Source organism: Oryx dammah, unplaced genomic scaffold (assembly GCF_014754425.2).
Source record: "Oryx dammah isolate SB20612 unplaced genomic scaffold, SCBI_Odam_1.1 HiC_scaffold_18, whole genome shotgun sequence".
NCBI lineage: Eukaryota > Metazoa > Chordata > Mammalia > Artiodactyla > Bovidae > Oryx > Oryx dammah.
In genome coordinates this window covers 114,424,772-114,445,904 of record NW_024070202.1, presented here as the reverse complement: position 1 = coordinate 114,445,904, position 21,133 = coordinate 114,424,772, and the positions used below count along the sequence as shown (strand labels likewise).

Below are 21,133 nucleotides of genomic sequence, written 5' to 3'. Positions count from 1 at the left end.
TTTGACTTGTTAAGCTGCCACACCCTTCTCTTTGCTTTCCAGGGCTCCCGAGACGGCCCTAGCAGAGTGGAGAGGGACATTGTCTTCTGTAGTAACAACTGCTTTATTCTCTATTCATCAACTGCACAGGCAAAAAACTCAGAAAGCAAGGTGAGATGCAGACTGTCTCGGTCAGTCCAGTCTAATTTTCTAACCAGCAGCCGTGCCTGGTGTAATTAAATTCAAGCTAAGTGCCAAATAAATTTAGACTGCAAAATATATGAGCCTAGAAGGGAGAAGTTGATTTCTTCACCAGATAGTTGCTTATGTCAGTGTACAGCGCCTGCCTGCTGCTGGATTTTCAGTGAGGCTTGTCTGTTTTTCAGAATGGTGCTGGATTGGGGGGAACCTGCAGGTTTGCTGTTGATTTGTTTATGATACTTTATATCTAAAGAGAAACTAACCAGGCTTCTGTCTCAGCTCAGCCCCTTCAGGGGCTCAGTGGGAGCCAGGCAGCCTCTGAGAAAAAGTTAAATACGACTTATTGATGGGGACATCTTCCCCATCTTTCACATTTATGCCCATTTATTAAGCCTAGGATTAACAAACAGGAATTTTAGAGAGTGGGACAAGCTCACAGAAGATTAAGTTCTCATTTGGTTTCACAAAGAACACTGTTTCATTGCGTAAATTATATTCGCTCCTGAGGCAACACTGAGTTTTCAGGCTTCATGATGATTTGAAACGGGAGGATCCATGAAAGTTTAAGCGCAGAATGTTCTCCAGAGTTAAGTCTTTGTAGAGAAACCCTTCCCCACGCCCGCCTCCCCACCCCGGTCGCTACTTGATAGGTGCGTGCGGTGCGGTGGGCGCTCAGTGTCGATGTCTGCTGGGCGTGCTTCCTCACCACTCACAGACCCACACACGCTGTTAGAGCTGCTGCCTGGCTGCTTGCTTTAGGCAGAATTGCTTCTGGAGCTTTGGGATGACTCTCTCAGTGTTTTTCTCGATTGCGCAGGAATCCGCTCCTCCGTTGCCGCAGTCACCTGTAACAGAGCTGCCTCCCAAAGCTCCGCATCAGTACAACAACAACATCTCCTCGCTAGATGTGCGCTGCCTCCCCCAGCTCCAGGAGAGAGCCTCACCCCCGGCGTCCCCTCCCATCTCTTTCCCTCCTGCTTTTGAAGCAGCCAAAGTGGAGGCAAAGCCTGATGAGCTTAAGGTCACAGTCAAGTTAAAGCCTCGGCTGAGAACTGTCCACGGTGGGCTTGAAGACTGCAGGCCGATCCCTAAGAAGTGGAGAGGGATGAAGTGGAGGAAGTGGAGCATCCACATCGTGGTCCCCAAGGGGGCCTTCCAGCCCCCCTGCGAGGAGGAGATCGACGAGTTTCTGAAAAAGCTGGGCACTTCCCTGAAGCCTGACCCTGTGCCCAAAGACTACCGCAAGTGCTGCTTCTGCCACGAAGAGGGCGACGGGCTGACGGACGGGCCGGCGAGGCTGCTCAACCTCGACCTGGACCTGTGGGTCCACCTGAACTGTGCGCTGTGGTCCACCGAGGTCTATGAGACCCAGGCTGGCGCCCTGATCAACGTGGAGCTGGCCCTGCGGAGGGGCCTGCAGATGAAGTGCGTCTTCTGCCACAAGACGGGGGCCACCGGCGGCTGTCACCGGTTCCGCTGCACCAACATTTATCACTTCACTTGCGCCATTAAAGCACAATGCATGTTTTTTAAAGATAAAACAATGCTGTGTCCCATGCACAAACCAAAGGGCCTCCACGAGCAGGAGCTGAGCTACTTCGCAGTCTTCAGGAGGGTGTACGTGCAGCGCGACGAGGTGCGGCAGATCGCCAGCATTGTGCAGCGTGGCGAGCGCGAGCACACCTTCCGCGTGGGCAGCCTCGTCTTCCACGCCATCGGGCAGCTGCTCCCGCAGCAGATGCCGGCCTTCCACTCGCCCACGGCGCTCTTCCCCGTAGGCTACGAGGCCAGCCGGCTGTACTGGAGCACGCGCTACGCCAACCGTCGCTGCCGCTACCTCTGCTCCATCGAGGAGCAGGATGGCCGCCCTGTGTTCCTCATCAGGGTCGTGGAGCAGGGCCACGAGGACCTCGTCCTGAGCGACACCTCGCCCAAAGGTCAGGCGCGTCCCTGCAGCCTGAGGCCAGGGAAGGGTTCACCGCAGTGCTCCCCGGGGTCTGCTCGCGGCTGTGTCTCCGGGCAGCAGGGCGGCTTTCCGCTGACAAATGCGGGTCTTGGCTTCCTCGTGTGCCCCCCTTGTCTTTGCCACACGCTCACGAGACTTCCTCACATCAGGGTGTACTTAGAAATGCCAACAGTGTATAAGATAGATAGGGTGACTTCTAGGTAGAGGTTGCTTGTCACCTTAGGGACACTCTTAACATCACCTAGAAGGTGGGAGAAAATAAAGCATATTGTACAGATTGTCTTATCTCAGGAGCATCAGATACTAAATTTAGAGCCAGAAATCAGTCGCTTAGTTTTGGCCTCTAGGTTAGTTAAGCCTAGATTGTTGTTTTTATTGATGTAGAAAGTGGTGCAGAATTGCTTTTTTTAAATAAGTTTAGTAGTTTTTTTTTTTTTTTTAAAGAGAAAATGCTCCAAAGATAATTCCAATGAAATATCAATTTCAGATTTTGATTTAACTCTGAGAGGAGAGGATCTATCTGCAGGTGTTACTTAAGTGGATTAATTGTTTGAAAATCTGATACGCTGCATGGCCAGCATGAATTTCAGTTATGTTAGACTTTACTTTCCAGCTTTATTGTTTATTTCTCTGACTGTAGCGTATTCTTTCTCCCAAAACTTTATAAAAACGTCTTTAATAAAAAACTGCCATCCAATAAGCAGGTGATAACCTGCCCATGGGCTTTACTTGGATCTGGTAAGTCTTTGTGAGCGGTGGGTCTTCATTTTGCTTTTGTTTTTATATGGCATCCTTTTTCCTCTTTACCTGAGAGCAAGTTTGTTGTTAGAAAATGTCTTTTTGTCCATATGTAGGTGTTTGGGATAAAATTTTGGAGCCCGTGGCCTGTGTAAGGAAAAAATCTGAAATGCTGCAGCTTTTCCCAGCCTATCTAAAAGGGGAGGACCTGTTCGGCCTGACCGTCTCTGCAGTGGCACGGATCGCCGAGTCAGTGAGTGCGGGGCTGCCCTCCTGTCCCGCCACACACGTCCCCTAACACCAGGTGGGGCGGTCACGGTCCCTACACTTCCAGGGAGTGGCTTGGCCAGTGATGAGCTCCTGCCTGAGAGAAAACAGGCCTTCGTGAGTTGCTCCTGTGTCTGTGTTGACGTGCTGAGGCAGGTCACAGGGCTCAGGGTCTGTGGGGCTGGGTGTCAGCCATGCGGTGGGGTGAGGCCTTGCTCCTGTGGGGCGGCAGGTTGGTACCCGGCGTTCACATCCACTCTCCCACCAAGGCCCAGTTTGGTCACTAGCATGTGGCTGGATTTCATGCGCCCTGAGTCCCTGATGCCTGCGTGTCACACACGCAACAGTGAGTTTACACACAGTGCTGGTGGAAAACTGTGTAGCTTGTAAGGCATTGTTTTCAAGAAAGTCATTGACGGGCTTTCTGTGGAGCAGAGAGGACACCCCGAAAGCCACCGCTTGCTTCGGCCGCACCCTCCCTAGGTGCTGGGCCTGTGTCGCAGGCGATCCTGCGAGCCGCCCTCAGGTCACCCCGACTCCCGGGACCTGGCCGCAGTGAGCTCGCCACAGTCGGGCTCCGAGGGCAGCGGCTTCTGTCTGCACAGAGCCTCGTGTTGCTGGCGTTTTGAAAACGTCGACACGTTGTCTTCACAGAGTTGAGTTTGGGGTGTGCTCTGGCGGGTCTGTCTTGCCTGCAGTCTTGATCACATGAGTTACCTGTCTGTCTGTCTCTGCTTCTCTCCAGCTCCCTGGGGTTGAGGCATGTGAAAACTACACCTTCCGGTACGGCCGGAACCCCCTCATGGAGCTGCCGCTGGCCGTCAACCCCACAGGTTGTGCCCGGTCCGAACCTAAAATGAGTGCCCATGCCAAGAGGTTTGTGTTAAGGTATTTTGTTTTGACTTCACATAGTGCAGCCCGGGGTTTCCAGGCCTCCTAGTGGTGTCTGTGCTTGGCGCGTCTGCTGCTTACAAACCCCGCTGTCCCTGGCTGTGTCTGCGGCTCGCCGCGGCCTGGCCGCGCAGCCCGCTCGGTGGCTCCCCGTGTGTGTGCCTGTCAGCACCAGCTGGACCCGCTGGGCCCACCCGGAGACGCCTTCAGTCCCCCTTGTGTTCTCCCTGTCGGCGTCCGCCGTCCGCAGGCCTCACACCCTGAACAGCACCAGCACCTCCAAGTCCTTCCAGAGCACCGTCACCGGGGAGCTGAGCGCGCCCTACAGCAAGCAGTTCGTCCACTCCAAGTCGTCGCAGTACCGGAAGATGAAGACTGAGTGGAAGTCTAACGTGTACCTGGCCCGGTCCCGGATTCAGGTGAGTGGGGCTGGGTGTCCGGGACGGCGAGAGGTGGGCAGGGCACTCTCGGGGAGAGGTGGGTGTCCAGTGTGTGAGCCAGGAGGCTGCAGGCCGCGGAGAAAGACACCCTGTCGGGCGGTGTCGTTTGAGGCCCCGGCACTAGCCACTCCATCTGCGGTCTCAGGACGTAGACGCTGTTCTTCCCCAAATGAGAGCTGGCTTCTGAACACGTCTTCACATTGTGCTGAGACCCTACGGGATGCAGGGAGCGTTATATTCTCCATGCACGGGAGACGTGGCAAGCTCACTAGGGTTAAAGTTGCTTGTGAAAAATACAAATGAAAATGTTTTCAAAAGGTGCCCAATTTTGGAAGCCGCCTTTTCATGAAATCATCGTGTATTTGGGTAGGTTGTGGAACAGGTAAAACCGCCTTGAGGCTAATAGGCATTCAAGTTTACCCAGGTCACACTTTCTGAGTTGGGTCTCAGGACCTGGGTCACACTCGCTGAGGCAGGTCCTGAGGCAGGTCCTGGGACCCATGTCACACTTCTGAGGCGACCCATGTCACGCTGAGGCAGGTCCCCGGACCCAGGTCATGCTCGCCGGGGCGGGTCTTGGGACCTGGGTCACGCTCGCCAGGGCAGGTCACTCTCGCCAAGGTGGGTTCCGGGACCCGGGTCACGCTCGCCAAGGCGGGTCCGGGGACCCAGGTTCTCCCCCAGGCTCCTTGTGTTGCTGAGTGAGGTTACCACTCCTAGTTCTCTGCGTTGGCCTCAGTGTACAGACCCACAGCATCGTCGGGGTCTGTTGCCTTTTTCTCTCTGAGGTTTGCTCCAACCCACCCCAGCTCTGCTGCCCTGCTCTGACCTCCCGTCTCACCTGTGGGCACCGTGCAGCCCTGCCCACCCCTCCTGTGCAGTCCCAGTCACAAGCCACGCTGGTCCCTCAGGTAGAAGGCAGCTTTCACACTCTGTTTATCCATGTTCTTCATGTGGAAACTTCTAGGATCTTCTTCTGACTCACTACTACAGTGTTTTAGCAAAGCGGACCCGTTGCTTTCCCCAGTGGTGAGTCCTTTCAGCCTGAAGCATGTGGCCGTGAGTCTAAGAAATGTTTCTGTGCTGATTCTTCTGCAAAGTCCTGCCTCTGTTTCTCTCTACACAAACGCTGGGTCCCTGGGATCGGGATCTCGTAGTGTGGCCCCAGCCCCCCAGCAGGATTATCACCCGAGGCTCCGCCCGGGTTGCAGGTTTGTGGTCCCTGGTCTTCTGAGTCTGGCCCCCCAGGGGGCCCCGTGAATGGTCCTCATGCCGCCGGAGAAGACTCGGGTCTCAGCTCTGACCTCTGCGTGGCCTTGTCTTGGGGTTCCTCGTTCTGACCCTGAGATGCTTCTGCGCAGCGTCTGCACCTTCTCCTCTTCGTCTTTTCCTCTGGCACTTTGCGTGTTGCAGATGCGCGCACACTCTCTTTCTCGTCTCTGAAGGAGCGTGTCTCGGCTCCTGGGGCCGACAGTGCTCGACTTCTGCTTCAGGCCACGCCGACGTCCTCCTCTGCTCAGTGGCTTCTCTGTTTAAGATGTTTCCAAATGGCTCGTTCACGCTGCCTTCCTGCTCCTCAGTGTTGGTTTCTTTCCCGGTTGTGTGAAGGGTTTTTAACCGCCTGTGTTCAGTCTGTCATCTCTTTTGAGGGCTCTTGGTGATGGCTCGCCTTTTCCTTCCTCCCTCTGTCACCTCCCAGGTCCTCATGCTAACGACCTGCGCAAGACCCTGTTGTTGCCCATGCTGCTGTCTTAACAGCACATACGTGTCTGTGTGCGTGTGGGAAGGCAGGGTCATGTTATCTACACTTTCCTGGGTCTTCCTTTTCTCGCCAGTATTCAGACACATCTAGCTCTAATTCATTCTTCAGTGGCTCTGTTACTTTCTGTGAAATCGATGAGCTGTGATTGGTTAAACCATTGCACTACTGCTGAGCATTTCTTGTGTTTGGAGTTATTTCCTTAAACAGCATTGCCGTCAGGACTTGTACAGATATCCATGTAACTTCTGTGGAGTGTGTGCTCCCAAGTGAGATTTTTGCATAGAAATACATGTACTTTTCATTTTTGTAGACATCGCCTGCTTTCTAAACAGGCTGTAATTGTATGCTCTTCTCCTGCAGATTACGAAACTTTTTCTTGTTTTCCCATTTGAAGTGTTAGGACCCTTTTATATTTTTGCCAGCCTGTTAAGCACAGACTGATGTTGTCACCTCAATCGCAACCTTTTGGGTTTTCCATTTATGTTTGCTTGCTATGAACTGCATTGCATATCCATATCCTATGTCCATTTTTCAATTTATAAGAACTTGTACTATTTGGCAAAAGATGTTTTTTAGGGGAAAATACCTCAGTAAGTGTGGAATGTTTTTTACTCTAGGAGTATTAATTTTTATACAGTCAAACATATATAATTTTCTGTAGCTTCTATTCTTGGTTAAGACTAGATTGCATATGTAGTTTCTTAGATTCTTTTTCTTTCAGTGATTTTATTTTTTGTGTTTTAAGACATTTTTTTTTTCTTCTGGTGAATAACCAGTGGTGGGGGCACCATTTAATAATACATAACCCATCCATGTTAAACTGAATTTCAATGCCACCAAGCTCCTTCACGAAGTGTTCGCATGTGCCTGGCTGTTTGGATTCTCCGTTCATTTCCAGTGACCTTCTGGTCTCTTACACTGAGCTGTACTCACCTCCATGCAGATTCTTTCTGTACGTCCTGCTTTGTCACATTGGAGTCACACCTGGAATTGAACACATAAACTGCATGAGTATTTCTTTTCAGAAGTTAATTCTCACCCCAAAGTCTCCCAGCAACAGCCCCCGTACCGTCTATTCCCAGATGGTACTTGACAAGGAAAGTGTCCAGTGGGGGGGGGGGGGGGGGGCGGGGGCTCTTCTGGTGGGTTTAGTTGAGAATGCAGAAACTCACATTGTAATAGTCTCTTACAGTTAGCCCTGTTCCTGCTTCATAAGTTATGTCCTTTTAGAAATCACAGTGGGATAAAATTAATAGGAGCCATTAGCCTGTTTAGTTGGTGGGATCTGGGTGTGATAACCACATACGGGGATATGGGAGAAGATGTGGAAAAGTCACTCAGTCGTGTCCGACTCCGACCCCGTGGACTATACATATACAGTCCATGGGATTCTCCAGGCCAGAATACTGGAGTGGGTAGCCTTTCCTTTCTCCAGGGGATCTTCCCAAGCCAGGGATCAAACCCTGGTCTCCAGCACTGCAGGCAGATTCTTTACCAGCTGAGCCACAGGGAAGCCCACCAGAAAAGATGGCCAGATAGAAACACTTTGTAAAAATGCCCTCAGGGTTTAGTGTAAAAAAAAAAAAAGACAACCGAGGGAGTGATACCATGACTTTAGGTGGAAAAATTAAAGATTAAGTCCAGTGTTTCGGGTCCAGATGAGAGCGAAGTCAGTGCAAAGGTCACATGAGTTCAGGTGGGGTCTTCCTGGGGCCTCTGCTGTGACTGAGGGCAGGACCTTTGCCTGAAGGAGCACGCAGGCCTGTTGCCGGAAGCCAGTGGCTCTGAGGCTGCGCGCGCGTTTCCGCAGGGGCTGGGCCTGTACGCTGCCCGGGACATCGAGAAGCACACCATGGTCATTGAGTACATCGGGACCATCATCCGGAACGAGGTCGCCAACAGGAAGGAAAAGCTCTATGAGTCCCAGGTGAGCTCGAGTCCTCCTGAGCCTTTGGGCGCCTGAGGCCTGGGCTGGCTGTGACCCTAGAAACCACGCCTGGATAGTCTCGTATTTTCCCTGTTTTTTCCGTCGTCGTTACCGTCTGCGTTACCGTCTGTGAGGCCGTAACGGGATCAGTGAGCCTGGCATCACAGGCGACCTGCCAGGTGTTGCTTCGGTTCAGGGCGACAGGCGCTCCCGGCCTGGGCGCGGGCAGGTGCTGAGCGCTTTCTCTTTCAGAACCGAGGCGTATACATGTTCCGCATGGACAGTGACCACGTGATCGATGCCACGCTCACGGGAGGACCTGCCAGGTGAGGCGGGGCCCAGGGTGGGGGGCCCTTCAGTCACGGCAAGAGTTTTTACTTAACATTCTTCCCGTACGTTTGGGAACTCCCTGCTGGTCCGGGGTCAGGACATCCACTGCCAGGGCCGGGCTCCCTGGCCGGCCGGGTGCTGAGGTCCTGCAGCTGCGCTGCTGTCTGTGTCCGTGGGCGCGCGTGCTGTCAGCGGGCAGGTGGGAAGGTCCCGCCCGGCTGTTGGACGTGAGCCATCTCCGGACTGCGGCCCGCAGGTACATCAACCACTCGTGTGCGCCCAACTGCGTGGCGGAGGTGGTGACCTTCGAGCGCGGCCACAAGATTATCATCAGCTCCAGTCGGAGAATCCAGAAAGGAGAAGAGGTAAGCTCCGCCCCTCCCGCCCGAGGCCCCGCCCCCGCGGCTCTCGCCCCTCCCGCCCCTGGCGCGGAGCTGATGGCGCTCAGGTCGCGGCACTGGCGCCTCTGGTGGCGGGGTGGCCCCGGTGCGGCCCCGGTGCTCGTAAGCACTCCGGACCCGTCCCCGCTCCCAGGCTCTCTGCGAGCAGGTTTCTGGAGTTTGGCTCCTCCATTAGTCGTCCCTTCCTTCCGCCCCGCGTGTCACCCGTGAGGATGGCCATCAGCCTCCGTCCCCACATTGATATTCCCCGACTTGGTCACAGACGTGATGAGCACGTCTTGGGGCTGCCCGGCGGGGCGGGTTCTGTGGGGGCCTCCCCTCTTGACGGGGTTGAGGAACCCGAGGGTCTTCACTCGGTTGGAGCTTCCAGCCCTGCCCTGGCAGGACGCTTGTGTTTTGGGGTCATCTTACTGGAACGTGCATTTTTAAATCGAGTTGACCCAAGGCTTGTCTTGCACGTCTCACTAACTGAATGTGGAAGAACCCATTTGAGGCCCCGAGCCTGGTGCCCCCGCGCAGGCGGCGTGGCCTGGGGACTGTGGAGGCCCCCCCACCTGGCCTTGCCCCCCCACCCTGCTCGAGTTGTCAGGGGCCCCCTCTTGATGCCGCCCAAGCCTCTGCCTCATTGTTTGTGCAAGGGAGCCGCCCTGAGTCCTCAGGGGAGAGCTGTGGACGGTGGGAGTGCCGCGAGGAGGGGGGAGCCCCCCAGGACCGCGGGGCGCCTCTCGGGGCGGGAGGGCTGCGTCTGCGGCCTGTCCATCCTCGGCTCAGGGCCCGGGGGGAGGCCGGCCGGCAGGCACCCAGCCGCTCTGACGACGGGGCTTCTCACGCGGGGAGACGCAGGCCGGGGAAGTCCCGGGAAGCGGGGGGGCCCGGCCCGGGGCGCCGAGGACGGGGCGGCCTCTCACTGTGTGTCTTTGGCGGGCAGCTGTGCTATGACTATAAGTTTGACTTCGAGGACGACCAGCACAAGATTCCCTGTCACTGTGGAGCCGTGAACTGCCGCAAGTGGATGAACTGACGCGACCCCGCGCCGCGGAGGGCGGCTCGGCCCGAGAGAAGCGAGTCCACGCGCCGTTGGAATTTCGCAGACAGAAAAGAGGTTTTTGTTTTCTGTTTTATGACTTTTTTGAAAAGTAGCTCCTAGGAGTCCTGATTTCCTCGGTCCTTGAGTTATCTTAGGAGCACCAGGAGGAAGCCGACCGAGGCCACTTGACCCGAGCTGCCGAGGTCGACGATTTACAGAATGGTCCAGCACTTTTTTTTTTTCCTTTTCCTTCCTTTTTTCTTTCTGTGGGTGGGTTTTGTTTCCTCTTGTTTCTTGAGTCTCACTAAGGAGAAACTTTTACTGGGGCAAAGAGCCGACGGCTGCCCTGCCCCAGGGCGGGGCCTTCCTATGAATGTAAGACTGAGATCACCAGCGAGAGGGAGATGTCCGAAGTGCTGGCCACGGCCTTATCTGAGAAAGGGGCAGGCCCTCTGACTTAAGAGTTTTTTAAACTAAAGTAGACACCACTGAACAAGGAATGTACTGAAATGACTTCCTTAGGAATAGAGCTAAGGGACAATAACTTGCACTAAAATACATTTAAATACTTGATTCCATGAGTCAGTTTATTGTAGTTTTTGATTTCTGTAAAATAAGAGAAACTTTTTGTATTTATTATTGAATAAGTGAATGAAGCTATTTTTAAATAAAAGTTAGAAGAAAGCCAAGCTGCTGCTGTTACCTGCAAAACTAACAAACCCTGTTACTTTGTACAAACATGTAAATATTTTGAGAAAAAAAATACAGTATAAAAATAGTTATTGACCAAATGCTACCAGGCTCTGCAGCAGCTCGGGTGCTTATAAAATGTTCATAGGGATGTTACAATATAATTTTGTTATTAAATATGCCATTATAATTATGTAATAACCAAAATTTCCACCTAGAATGTTTGGGGCTTTTTGGAAACGACAGTCTATTAGTACTTCCTTGTTTTATACACCTTGCTTCTGATAGAACGGAGTGTATGCTATGATTACAACTTTTATAGCCATTTTGGTAACTTAAACTAATTTTTTCACATTATATTGTTGCATCCCTACTTCTTCAGTCAGGTTTTTTGTGCTTTTACAATTTGTGATAACTGTGAATAACTGCTTAAAAACAACCCCAAATGGAAGCTGAATTTTTCTTCAGCAAAAGTAGTTTTGATTAGAACTTTGTTTCAAGCCACACACAAAACAAAAATCGTGTAAACATACTAGGATCATGTAGCAGGAACTCAAATTTAACTCTCTAGCTTATTTAACACAAAAATTTGGAAAAAAAAAAAAAAAAGGAGAGATGTGACTGCTTGCAACTGCAGGACCCCGGCAATAGGGTTTCGGAAGATGTAATTTTAAGATGTGTTTGTATGAACTGTTTGTTTACATTTCCTTAATTAAAACACACACACACAGTTTTGTGTTTGCTTGTAGAAACTTAATCAGCATTTTGAACCAGGTTAGCTTTTTATTTTGTACTTAAAATTCTGGTACTGACACTTCACAGGCTGAGTATAAAATGAAGTTTTTGTGTGCACAATTCAAGTGGACTGTAAGCTGTTGGTATATCCAGTGATGCAGTTCTGAACTTGTAATGTATATGGCATGATGTATTTTTATCTTACAGAATAAATCAATTGTATATATTTTTCTCTTGATAAATAGCTGTATGAAATTTGTTTCTTGAATATTTTTCTTCTCTTGTACAATATTCTGACATCCTACCAGTATTTGTCCTCCCGGGTTTTTGTTTTGTTTTCTGTTCTGTATAATAGTATCTAATGTTGGCAAAAATTGAATTTTTTGAAGTATACAGAGTGTTATGGGTTTTGGAATTTGTGGACACAGATTTAGAAGATCACCATTTACAAATAAAATATTTTACATCTATATAAGCTGCCTGAGTCTCTGTTAGCATTCCGGTCTCAACTTAGAAACCGATGAGCGTTTGAACTAAACCAGCAGGCTGGTCGCCGTTTCTGGGTGACTGGCCTGTGGATGCAGTCAGCTTGCTTCTCTCTCTCTTTAGATGTAAGTTCATAACTGAGGCCAAACAGACTCTTTCTGTGGTTGGGTAAAGAAGGGCAACTGGTTTCTTTTTAGGATGTTTTCAAGGCCAAAGTGAAAAATCTTCCTGGTGTTTCATTCCCTTGTTTAAAGTCTTTTTATTGTTAAATTCAGTCCTCTGATTTTTTTGGAAGCAGCTCTTCCAGACTTTCTGTGTGTAGAGACTTTATTTCTCCTGTTGTGTGTATTTCAGATTTAACTCAAAGGAGTTGCTAAGAATTAAACTGCCTAGAATCCCACTCAATTCATACAACAGCTTGGGCTTTGTGAACAGCCAAAAACAGCTTCTGTACCGTGCAGTTTTACAGCAAGCCTGCAGGCACCCACCATCTGACCGTTCGGCGTTTGCTGCTCACCGGAAGCCGCCGGCGTCTGTGAAGCTGTCCGTCGGGACGGGCCTGGACATGCCGGTGTCTGGCCGGGCTGGGAGGCCCTTCTTGGGTGGCCATTCCTCCTTGGATCTCACCCGCCTCTCACCACCCAGCAGGCAAGGACAGAGACCTGGCGTCACCGCCACCCCGAGGCCTGCCCGGCCAGCGAGCAGGGCGGTTCCGGCCGCCAGTGCCTCTGACCTACATGAACCTGGCTGCTTTCTCTGGGCCCCTCTGGTGACCATGTCTTTCCAGATCTAGGAATCCTTATTGGGTCTCAGAATCCGTGTATTAATGCTGTGTTGGGTTATGTTGCGCTCTTTAAAAACTTCGTTTATTTTGGTGGCAGTTGACTGATGCATGTCGCTTCGTTTTGAAGCTCGTTCTGGAAGCGTCCTGAGAGGGTACACGGGTGCCCTGGGTGTTGGGCAAGGGGGCTGCCTTGGCCTGTTGAGGTCACAGCTTTCCACGAGTTAGTCTTTCCTTGGAATGTGTTGTAGGCTTATTCTCGGGGGTCACACTTAGCCATGGACAGATGGACAGAGCCAGACTCAGAGACCCGTCTGCACGTTTCTGGACCCTCTTTCTCAGTGGCTCCTCCCTGCCCCACATTCCGTTCTGCAAATTCCAGTCTGTAGGTCCCCCGGCTCGCTCTCCCACCGTGAGTGGGAAACGACTCGCAGCTTCCAGGCGATCCCTGTTCCCGATCAGGGATCTACCCAGAGGCTTCCTCCTGTTTCCTGTCCCCCCGTGGCGGTAACACACAGGCCTCAGTGGGCAGCTTGTCCAGAGTTGACCTTGTCACCTGGGTACGTCATGGCCATTGCCTGCTCTGAGCGGACGTGGGGTCCGCTGGGCAGAACCCCACAGCTGCACCGCGGTACCTTCTGTTTCCTCAGCACCCGTCACGTCAGTCTTTCTGTTTTAACCATTTTAATGGTATCTGACTGGTTTTAACTTGTATTCTGTATTTCCCTGATAACCGTCTCTGACATTTAACCTTTTTCATACGCGGAGCCATTTTATGCATCGTTCCTTAAGAGTCTGTGAGCATTCTGTCCATTTTGAAAATCGGTTTAAATTTTTATCTTGGGCAGCACAGCACTGGGTCTGTGTGGCCGTGTGTCGGCCGCTCTCTGGTTGCCACTATTCACTCCTAGTGGGCGGGCTTCCCACTGCGGTCACCTCTCAGGAAGGTGCGGAGCGCAGTCTCATAACAGCTGCACATGCTCAGCTGCTCCCAGGGCATGTGGGATCCTCCCAGCCCCGGGCTTGAACCTGTGTCCCCTGCATTGGCAGGCAGAGTCGTCTCAGGCACTGACCCACCAGGGACGTCCCTTAAATTAATTGAGTTTTAAGCACTTCATACAATCTGGGTACAAGTCTGTGGTGTATAGACTTCTTCCTCAATTCTGTCTTCATCAGAAGATTTTAATTTTGATAAAATCATTCATTGATCTTTGATGACTGCTTTGAAATGAGTAAAGAAATCTTTGCCTCTCCTATATGAAGGTATTTTTCATTTTTCTCTAAAAGCTTTATAGTTTTCTTTAGACCTATGACTGTGTTGAAGTAAATTTTGTGTATAAGATAGAAGTCAAGGTTTATTTTTATCTGTAGGAACAGAAAATTACCTCCAGCACCAAAAAGATCCTTCACTATGTCCGGAGTTTGCTCAAGCTCATGTCCATTTATTTAGGTTTTCTTTAATTTGTCTTAGCAATGTTTTGTATTTCTCACTGTACAAATCTTAAAATTATTTTCATCTTTTTGATGCTATTGTAAATTAGTTACAATCCCTTTTTTTTTTTTGGAACCGTCTGTTGCTATAATGTGCTCAGTTGCTTCAGTTGTGTCTGACTCTTTGCGACCCCGTGGACTGTAGCCCGCCAGCTCCTCTGTCCGTGGGATTCTCCAGGCAGGAGTGCTGGGGTGGGTTGCCATTTCCTCCTCCAGGGGATCTTCCCAACCCAGGGATCGAACCCAGGTCTGCCTTCTTCTCCTGCACTGCCGGCGGATTCTTTACCATCTGAGCCACCTGGGAAGCTATATAGAGGTACAATTCACTTTTTCAATGTATTTGTGTTTTGTATTTTTGGCCGCGCAGCTTGTGGACATAGTTCTCCGACTAGGAGTTGAACTTGGGCCCTTGGCAGCAAGAGTCCCAGCCACCGGACCACCAGAGAGTTCCCACAGTGCATTTCTGTGTTGACGTCGTGTGGTCCAGATAAAGGCTTCGGGTGCCTCTGTTGCAGCCGATACCGCCCCCCTGAGACATCATTCTCACCCCACGCCCATAGCTGAGGAGACACTGCACGCTTGGTTTTACTCTGTGGGCTCTGGCTGCTGTACGATGACATGTGTCCACCTACGTGACAGGCTCATACACAGTAGTAGCTGCCCCGCCTGAAGAATCCTCTGGGCCCTGCCCGCATCTTTCTCCCCACATCTTATCCCTGGCGTCAAGTGATACATTACTGTCTCCGTGGTTCTCCCTTTCCAGAATGTCATGGAGTTGGAATCATATAGTATGTAGACTGCAGATGGCTTCTTTCTCTGAGTAACATACATTAAAGGTTCTCCAGGTTTTTTGTGGCTTGGTAGCTCATTTCTTCTTAGCACTAAATATTCCATTGTCTAGATGTAGTGGTTTACCTGTTCACCTATAGAAGGACATCATAGTTGCTTCCAGATTTTGGCAGTTACAAATGAAGCTGCTGTAAACATCTTGTGTGCAGGCTTTTGATCGTATGATGTGTTTAGTTTTGCAAGAAACCTCCAAACTGTTTTCCAAAGTGGCCATACCCTTCTGCATTCCCAGCAGCAGTAAATGAGAGAGTTCCTATGGCTTATCTGTTTTTAACATCTGCAGAATCTCTGGTCACATTGCCACTCAGTATTGGTGTTGGTAATTTCTTAATAGACAATTTCTCAGTTATCTTAATCTAGCTTTGGTTTCATAAACTTTTTGTTGTTTTCTCTTTCATGTCTGTCTAGTATGTCGTCTTTGCTTTTCTAAGTTTTTCTACTTTAAGGTGGAAGTTTGTCATTAATTTTAAACCTTTATCCTTTTCTAATACAGCTCAGTTCTATAAACTTGCCACGTAGGGAGTCAGCTACATCCTATAGTCTTTTTGATACGTTGCGTTTTCATTTTCAGGCAGCTGAAAATAGCCTTTTGGTTTCTTTGGGGACCCACAGAGTATTGGGAAATATGTTCTTGGTTGATCTTCGAGGTATCCACCCATCTATCTGGCTCGTGGATCTTAGCTCCCTGACCAGGGACTGACCTCTCAGCAGTGAAAACATGGAGTCCTAACCGCTGGACAGCCAGGGAATCCCCCAGGTATCTTTATCACTGATTTCTATTAGTTGTTACTGATTGCTACTGTGATTTGCATGAATTGAATTTATATAAATTTACTGATTTCTTTAATGTCCTGGAATGTGATCTTTGTCAGTAAATATTTCATGTGCACTTGAAAAGGGTGAGTATTCTTTGTCAAGCTGGTTAACAGTGTTTAAGTTTCCTTTATCCTCCTGTTCCATCCACTGTTTGGTGACACAGTTGAAGCCGTGTTGTCAGGCTTATAGGTGCTTGAGATTATAGAGGGGCATTATCTCCAGGGGCATTCTTTGCTCTGAAATCTCCTTTGTTGAATATTAATTTAGCTACTCTGGATATCTTCCAGTGGGTGTTCAGCATTTATATATCTCCCCATCCTTTCATTTTTAACACTTGTGTCGTTTTCTTTAAGTGAGTTTCTTACAGGCAGCGTATAGTTGGGTCTTCCATTTTTATCCTTCTAACTGGGGCACTTGGGCCCATTTACATAGCTAGTGCCAGCCTGCTGGTGGGCAGAGCAAGGTCCTCCAGTCTGCTTCCAGGGCGCAGGGGTCCCAAGCTGCTACCAGGCTGCTAGTGGCTGGCCCGCAGGCTGCAGGGCTGTGGTTTTCTCTGGGCCGATGGATGAGGCTCGTTGTGAAGCTCGGGCGGGTCTGCTGCCCGGGTGCTGTGTGTGGGGCCAAGCCCTGGGAGTCTGAAGGCACCCTGTCTTAGGTGAGTGGGTACCCGGTTAGACGTCTGGTCTGAGATGTGCCTGCAAGTTGCTGGGCCAGCGGGAGAATTCCAAGCTGGTGTTCACCAGCACACCCAGGATAGAACAAGCTCCTGGAAATGGATGCACCAGGGTCTGTCTGAGGGACAGGATGCCTCCTGCCTCTTTGGGAACTCTGCAAGACCAGTAGGTAGGTCTGTCTGCCCCAGGCTCCTTTGCAGTTAACTGCTTCTGCCCTAGGTCTCAGAGGGTGTGCAATGGTGTGAGCGTCTTTTCGGGTGAATTCTCTACTTCCCCCAGCTCTGTGACTCCTGGAAGTAAACTGGACTTGTCTTCCTGGTGCAAGACCCTAGGGCTGGAGCACAGCGTGGGGTTTGGACCCCCATTGTAATTGCTCTCCTGTCAGTGGGTCACACACCTGGGGGATGGGACTGAACTAGGCAGCGACTCCACCCTCCTACCTGTCTTGTGTGGATGGAGAGGATCTTTTCTGACAGGTTCTGGTCTTTTTCATCAATGGTTTTTCTGCAAATAGTTGTAATTTTGGTGTGCCTGTGAGAGGAGGCAAGCTTAGGGTCTCTCTGCTTTGCCATCCTGACCACTCTCCTCTTAGATGCTCCAAGATGTCATGGGAGCTGGACTTGGTTTCCAAGACTTCAGTGAGGCCACAAAGGCACAATCTGGGCTCAGGAGGACCCGTTTATATCTAATTAAATTACATATATAATTATTGCTTCTGATTTTGAAGTTAACTGTCTAGTATGTGTGTGTACACGTATTATCCTGTAACGTGTTTCAAATATGGTACTTAAACTTCGTGCTTCGACATAAGAAAAATTCCCCATGAGATTATTACCTCTCAGATGCACTTTTAGTGAAAAAACTCACTTTATATTTGGATATGTATAGTATATACAGATGATTCCTAAATTCATACCTCTGAGATATATCTTCTGAAATCCTGACCTCCTATTTTAACAACTCTACCTGGGTGTTTCACAGGCAACTTTGAGGCTGAACGTATGTGAATTTGAATACTTAAAAACTCACATAGTTCAAGCTAAGAAACAAACACCCCTGACGTCACTTAGGGCTGTGACCTACATCACTTACTGGTCCACCAGCCAAACCTCAGTGAGCTTCTTACCGTGTATCACACACAGAGCAGAGGCTCCAATACAAGACGAGAGAAAGAGCAGACACAGAGTCCTGGGGTAAAGACGCGAAAGGATCCTTTAATGTAAATGTGGATAGTACCATATTCATCAAAATAATTTATAATATTAACTGCCTCCTAAATATAATCTTATAAATGAATGCCTTCTGAAGTTAAAAGTAATGTGGATTCAGTATATTTAAAATTATTCAGAACATGGTAGTAGAAATTTAAAAATTAACCATCACCTATGAAATCTAAGAAGGGAAATCACGACAAGTTCCTGATCAAATAAATCTGAACAGACACATTGATCTCCTGGGCTTTATCCTTCTACACAGACTTGACTCTCGAGTTAACGCTGCATTCTGGTTTCCTACCATAAGGAGGAAATTCCTGAACAGCAGTCCACAAATGACTTCAGCCTCTTGGGGAAGCATACTTCTTCAGCTCCGTGGTGAGGATGAGCGTGACAGTCACCACTCCGGCCACAGCATCCACCTTAAGATTCCAGATGCCACTGCTGTGAGGGGGAGCCATCACAGATCGCCATGGCAACAGAGCCCTTGCGACTCAGCGGATCGACTCCTCGGAGGCACTGGCCCACTGATACCTGGTACAGCCGGTTATTCCTCTGGAAATAAAGTGGAGAAAAAACACCACAATTACTTGCGTTAAAAAAACTTACTGCCAGAATATGGTAAGGAGGAGGCAAAAATCTCGACGGGATGTGGAACAGAAGATGACTGACTTACGGGCTGCTGCACACTCAGAACCACCGTCTGCAAGCTAGACTAGGACCCCTCAGGCCTGTCCCTCTCCTCACACCTCCCATCACCATCACGCAAGCTCCTCACCCCAAAGGTCCACTGCTGGGATCCTCCAGACCCATGGCACTTCATGAGTCGTGGGGGGTCAGATGAGCGAGTTTCTGACATATCCAGGCAAAGGAGATTATTTAAGACCAATTCATGTTCTTCATTATAAATCCAAACCTGAGGAAGAAAAAAAAAAATGTTAAAACCTCAAATTTTGCTTTAGGTTCTGAAATTCAGATCGCATGACCCTTCACACATTTCGTGCGGCAGTGGACTGACTTGACTGACTGAAGATCCCGCCATTTCCCACCGCTTTAACTCTGGGCCTGTGTGAGGACAGCAGGAGCCCAGCGAGGCTACTGGTTTGCCCTGTGCACACAGAAGACTCAGGGCTTCTATTATGAGCTCCACATCCCTCATCACGGCGGCCTAGAATATTATACTCTAATCCCGGGCCCAGTTTCACTGATGTCTTTATGGTCTCCCAGTCTTTTCAGGAAAAACAGGCCTGATGTGGCTGAAATGGACAAGTGCAATGAATAATTCTTCTCCAACATGCAGCATCGGTAAGTCTAAAAGGAAAGCATTTTCTCCTACCCTCTGAATATTGCTGCTTTTTCATATGGGTCCAAGACGTGTGCTGAGTCTGTTCACGTGGGGAGAGGGCTCCCCATCACTGCGACAGAACATCGCCTATGTTGCCTGACAAAGGAGCCATGGGCCCACGTGTGGCTGATGAGAACTGGAAGTGGACTGTTAAAATGTATTTCACTTTAATTAGTTTAAATTTCAACAGTCCCACGTGGCTAGGGTGCTTCAAGTACATTCCGTGCAGTCACGACACAGAATGGATAGGAGAATCACTCCACCTCCTCAAACGTCCTAACATTTTCCTGGAATGAACTTCGGTCATCTCATCCTCACTACAATTTACCACTTCCCTATCCACAATACGGACAGCACTTGCACCCAGATCTGGCACAAAATCCTTTTTCAACCGTGTTTTCCAGTGTGTTAGTGTGCATGGACTCTAGAAATATGCTGTTATGAAACTGCATGCTTTGAAATCTATCCCAAAAAGTCCCAGGTGTTCTTTCCATTTCTGAATGACCCTGTCCACCACTCAGAATCACTGAAAGGACACATACAGTGTGAGAATAAATTATGTGAATGACACGAATTGAAATTTTGTTGTGGTTCCCTCTGAACTACTAAAAATGAGGAAAACTCAGTTCCACAGAAAACTTGAAAGAAGGTGTATTTCCTTTGCCATTTAAATAAATCCATATAGCTTTCAATTCATACACTTCAAGTTCATTCTGTATAACTGAGAAGAATGCTCTAATACTACAGGAGACAAGTTAATGATCTCTAAAATCACTCCCAACCTAAACAACTAACTTCAGCAAGCAGTGTCTGAGAGAGTTTGACAGCCCCATGTAAATCAAGGAAGTTACAGCATACGCAAAAAGACTCAAAATGGCTAAAACACTTAAATGTAAGACATGACACCATACAACTCCTAGAAGAGAACATAGGCAACACATTCTGACCTTTTAATTGCACCAATGTTTCCTTAGGTCAGCCTTCCAAAGTAAAAGAAAGAAAAGCAAGCAGAAACGGGACCCACCCAAACTTACAAGGTTTCTACACAACAAAGGAAAGAAACCGTAGTGAGATGAATCGACAGCCTACGTGTGGACTGGGAGGAAATATTCACCAACGACGCAACCGATGACTTAATTTCCAAAATAGTTAATACAGCTTAACAGCAGCAACAAGCCATCCAATCAAAAAGTGGGCAGGAGACTCTAAGGAAGACATACAGATGACCGACAGGCACAGGGAGACCCTCGACACTGCTAAAATGCAAGTCAAAACTGCACTGAGCTACTACCTCACAATGGTCAAAAAGGCCATCATTAAGAAGCCTACAAATCACGTGTGGAGAGGGTCTGGAGAAAAGGGAACTCTTCGGTACTGTTGCTGGGAAAGTCAACTGGTGCAGCGACTGGAAAACAGTATGGAGGGTCCTCAAGAACCTAAGCGGAGTCGCCACGTGACTCAGCAGCCCCACTCCTGGGCACGCATCTGGACAGACGAACTCAGAGCCGTGCACCCCTGCGCTCACAGCAGCACTGCTCACAATAGCCAAGACGTGAGCAAGCCAGATGCCCGTCAACAAAGGACGGGCAAGGACGGCGTGGCGCCTGGCAACAGGGCACCACTACCCAGCCCTAAGAATGGAACAGCGCCATCTGCAGCGACACGGACAGGCCTAGAGATCATCCTACCAAGCGAAGTCAGTCAGAGAAAACTACCGCACAATGCCACTTACGTAGAATCTGTAATGTGACAGTCATGGACTGGTCTGTGATGCAGAAGCAGGTCACAGAACACACTTGTTGCCAGGCGGGGAGAGGGACGGACTGAGAATGAGGGGTTAACAGATGCAAACTATTAAGGAACAGCATGGTCCTACCGTGTAGCCCAGGAACCATATTCAACATCCTGTGATAAACCCTAATGGAGAAGAATATGAAAACCTGTATGTATAATATATATGTATTCTACTTTCCTGTACCGTAGAAATTAACATCATAAATCAACTATGCCTCATTAAAAATAAACCCAAACTATAGAAGGAAAGTCAGACTAAAATCCTGATGTCTGTTGCCCCGCCCCACCCTCAAGTGTGACTGCAGGCACTTCCCTGAAGGACCCCCCGC

General features: G+C 49.5%; 2 protein-coding genes across 18 annotated transcripts in view; one reads left to right on the top strand and one right to left on the bottom strand.

Moving 5' to 3' along the window:
• The window catches only part of KMT2C (lysine methyltransferase 2C), a 246,845-nt gene extending 235,021 nt beyond the window's left edge, over positions 1 to 11,824 (top strand). For 14 of the 16 annotated variants that reach the window (XM_040260112.1, XM_040260108.1, XM_040260110.1 and 11 more), the window contains 9 exons: positions 43 to 150; positions 998 to 2,117; positions 3,001 to 3,137; positions 3,897 to 4,039; positions 4,293 to 4,461; positions 8,055 to 8,171; positions 8,424 to 8,497; positions 8,758 to 8,866; positions 9,831 to 11,824. In XM_040260112.1, the coding sequence (XP_040116046.1) occupies positions 43 to 150; positions 998 to 2,117; positions 3,001 to 3,137; positions 3,897 to 4,039; positions 4,293 to 4,461; positions 8,055 to 8,171; positions 8,424 to 8,497; positions 8,758 to 8,866; positions 9,831 to 9,923 (2,070 nt within the window). In that variant the 3' untranslated portion in view covers positions 9,924 to 11,824. The remainder of the gene's footprint in view (positions 1 to 42; positions 151 to 997; positions 2,118 to 3,000; positions 3,138 to 3,896; positions 4,040 to 4,292; positions 4,462 to 8,054; positions 8,172 to 8,423; positions 8,498 to 8,757; positions 8,867 to 9,830) is intronic. The other 2 variants (XM_040260124.1, XM_040260113.1) reach the window with 1 other exon arrangement.
• A 5,817-nt stretch (positions 11,825 to 17,641) lies between these two features.
• The window catches only part of GALNT11 (polypeptide N-acetylgalactosaminyltransferase 11), a 53,846-nt gene continuing 50,354 nt past the window's right edge, over positions 17,642 to 21,133 (bottom strand). For both annotated transcript variants that reach the window (XM_040260125.1, XM_040260126.1), the window contains exons 11-12: positions 18,444 to 18,581; positions 17,642 to 18,220 (exon numbers count right to left, since the gene is read on the bottom strand). In XM_040260125.1, coding sequence (XP_040116059.1) covers positions 18,089 to 18,220; positions 18,444 to 18,581 — 270 coding nt within the window. In that variant the 3' untranslated portion in view covers positions 17,642 to 18,088. The remainder of the gene's footprint in view (positions 18,221 to 18,443; positions 18,582 to 21,133) is intronic.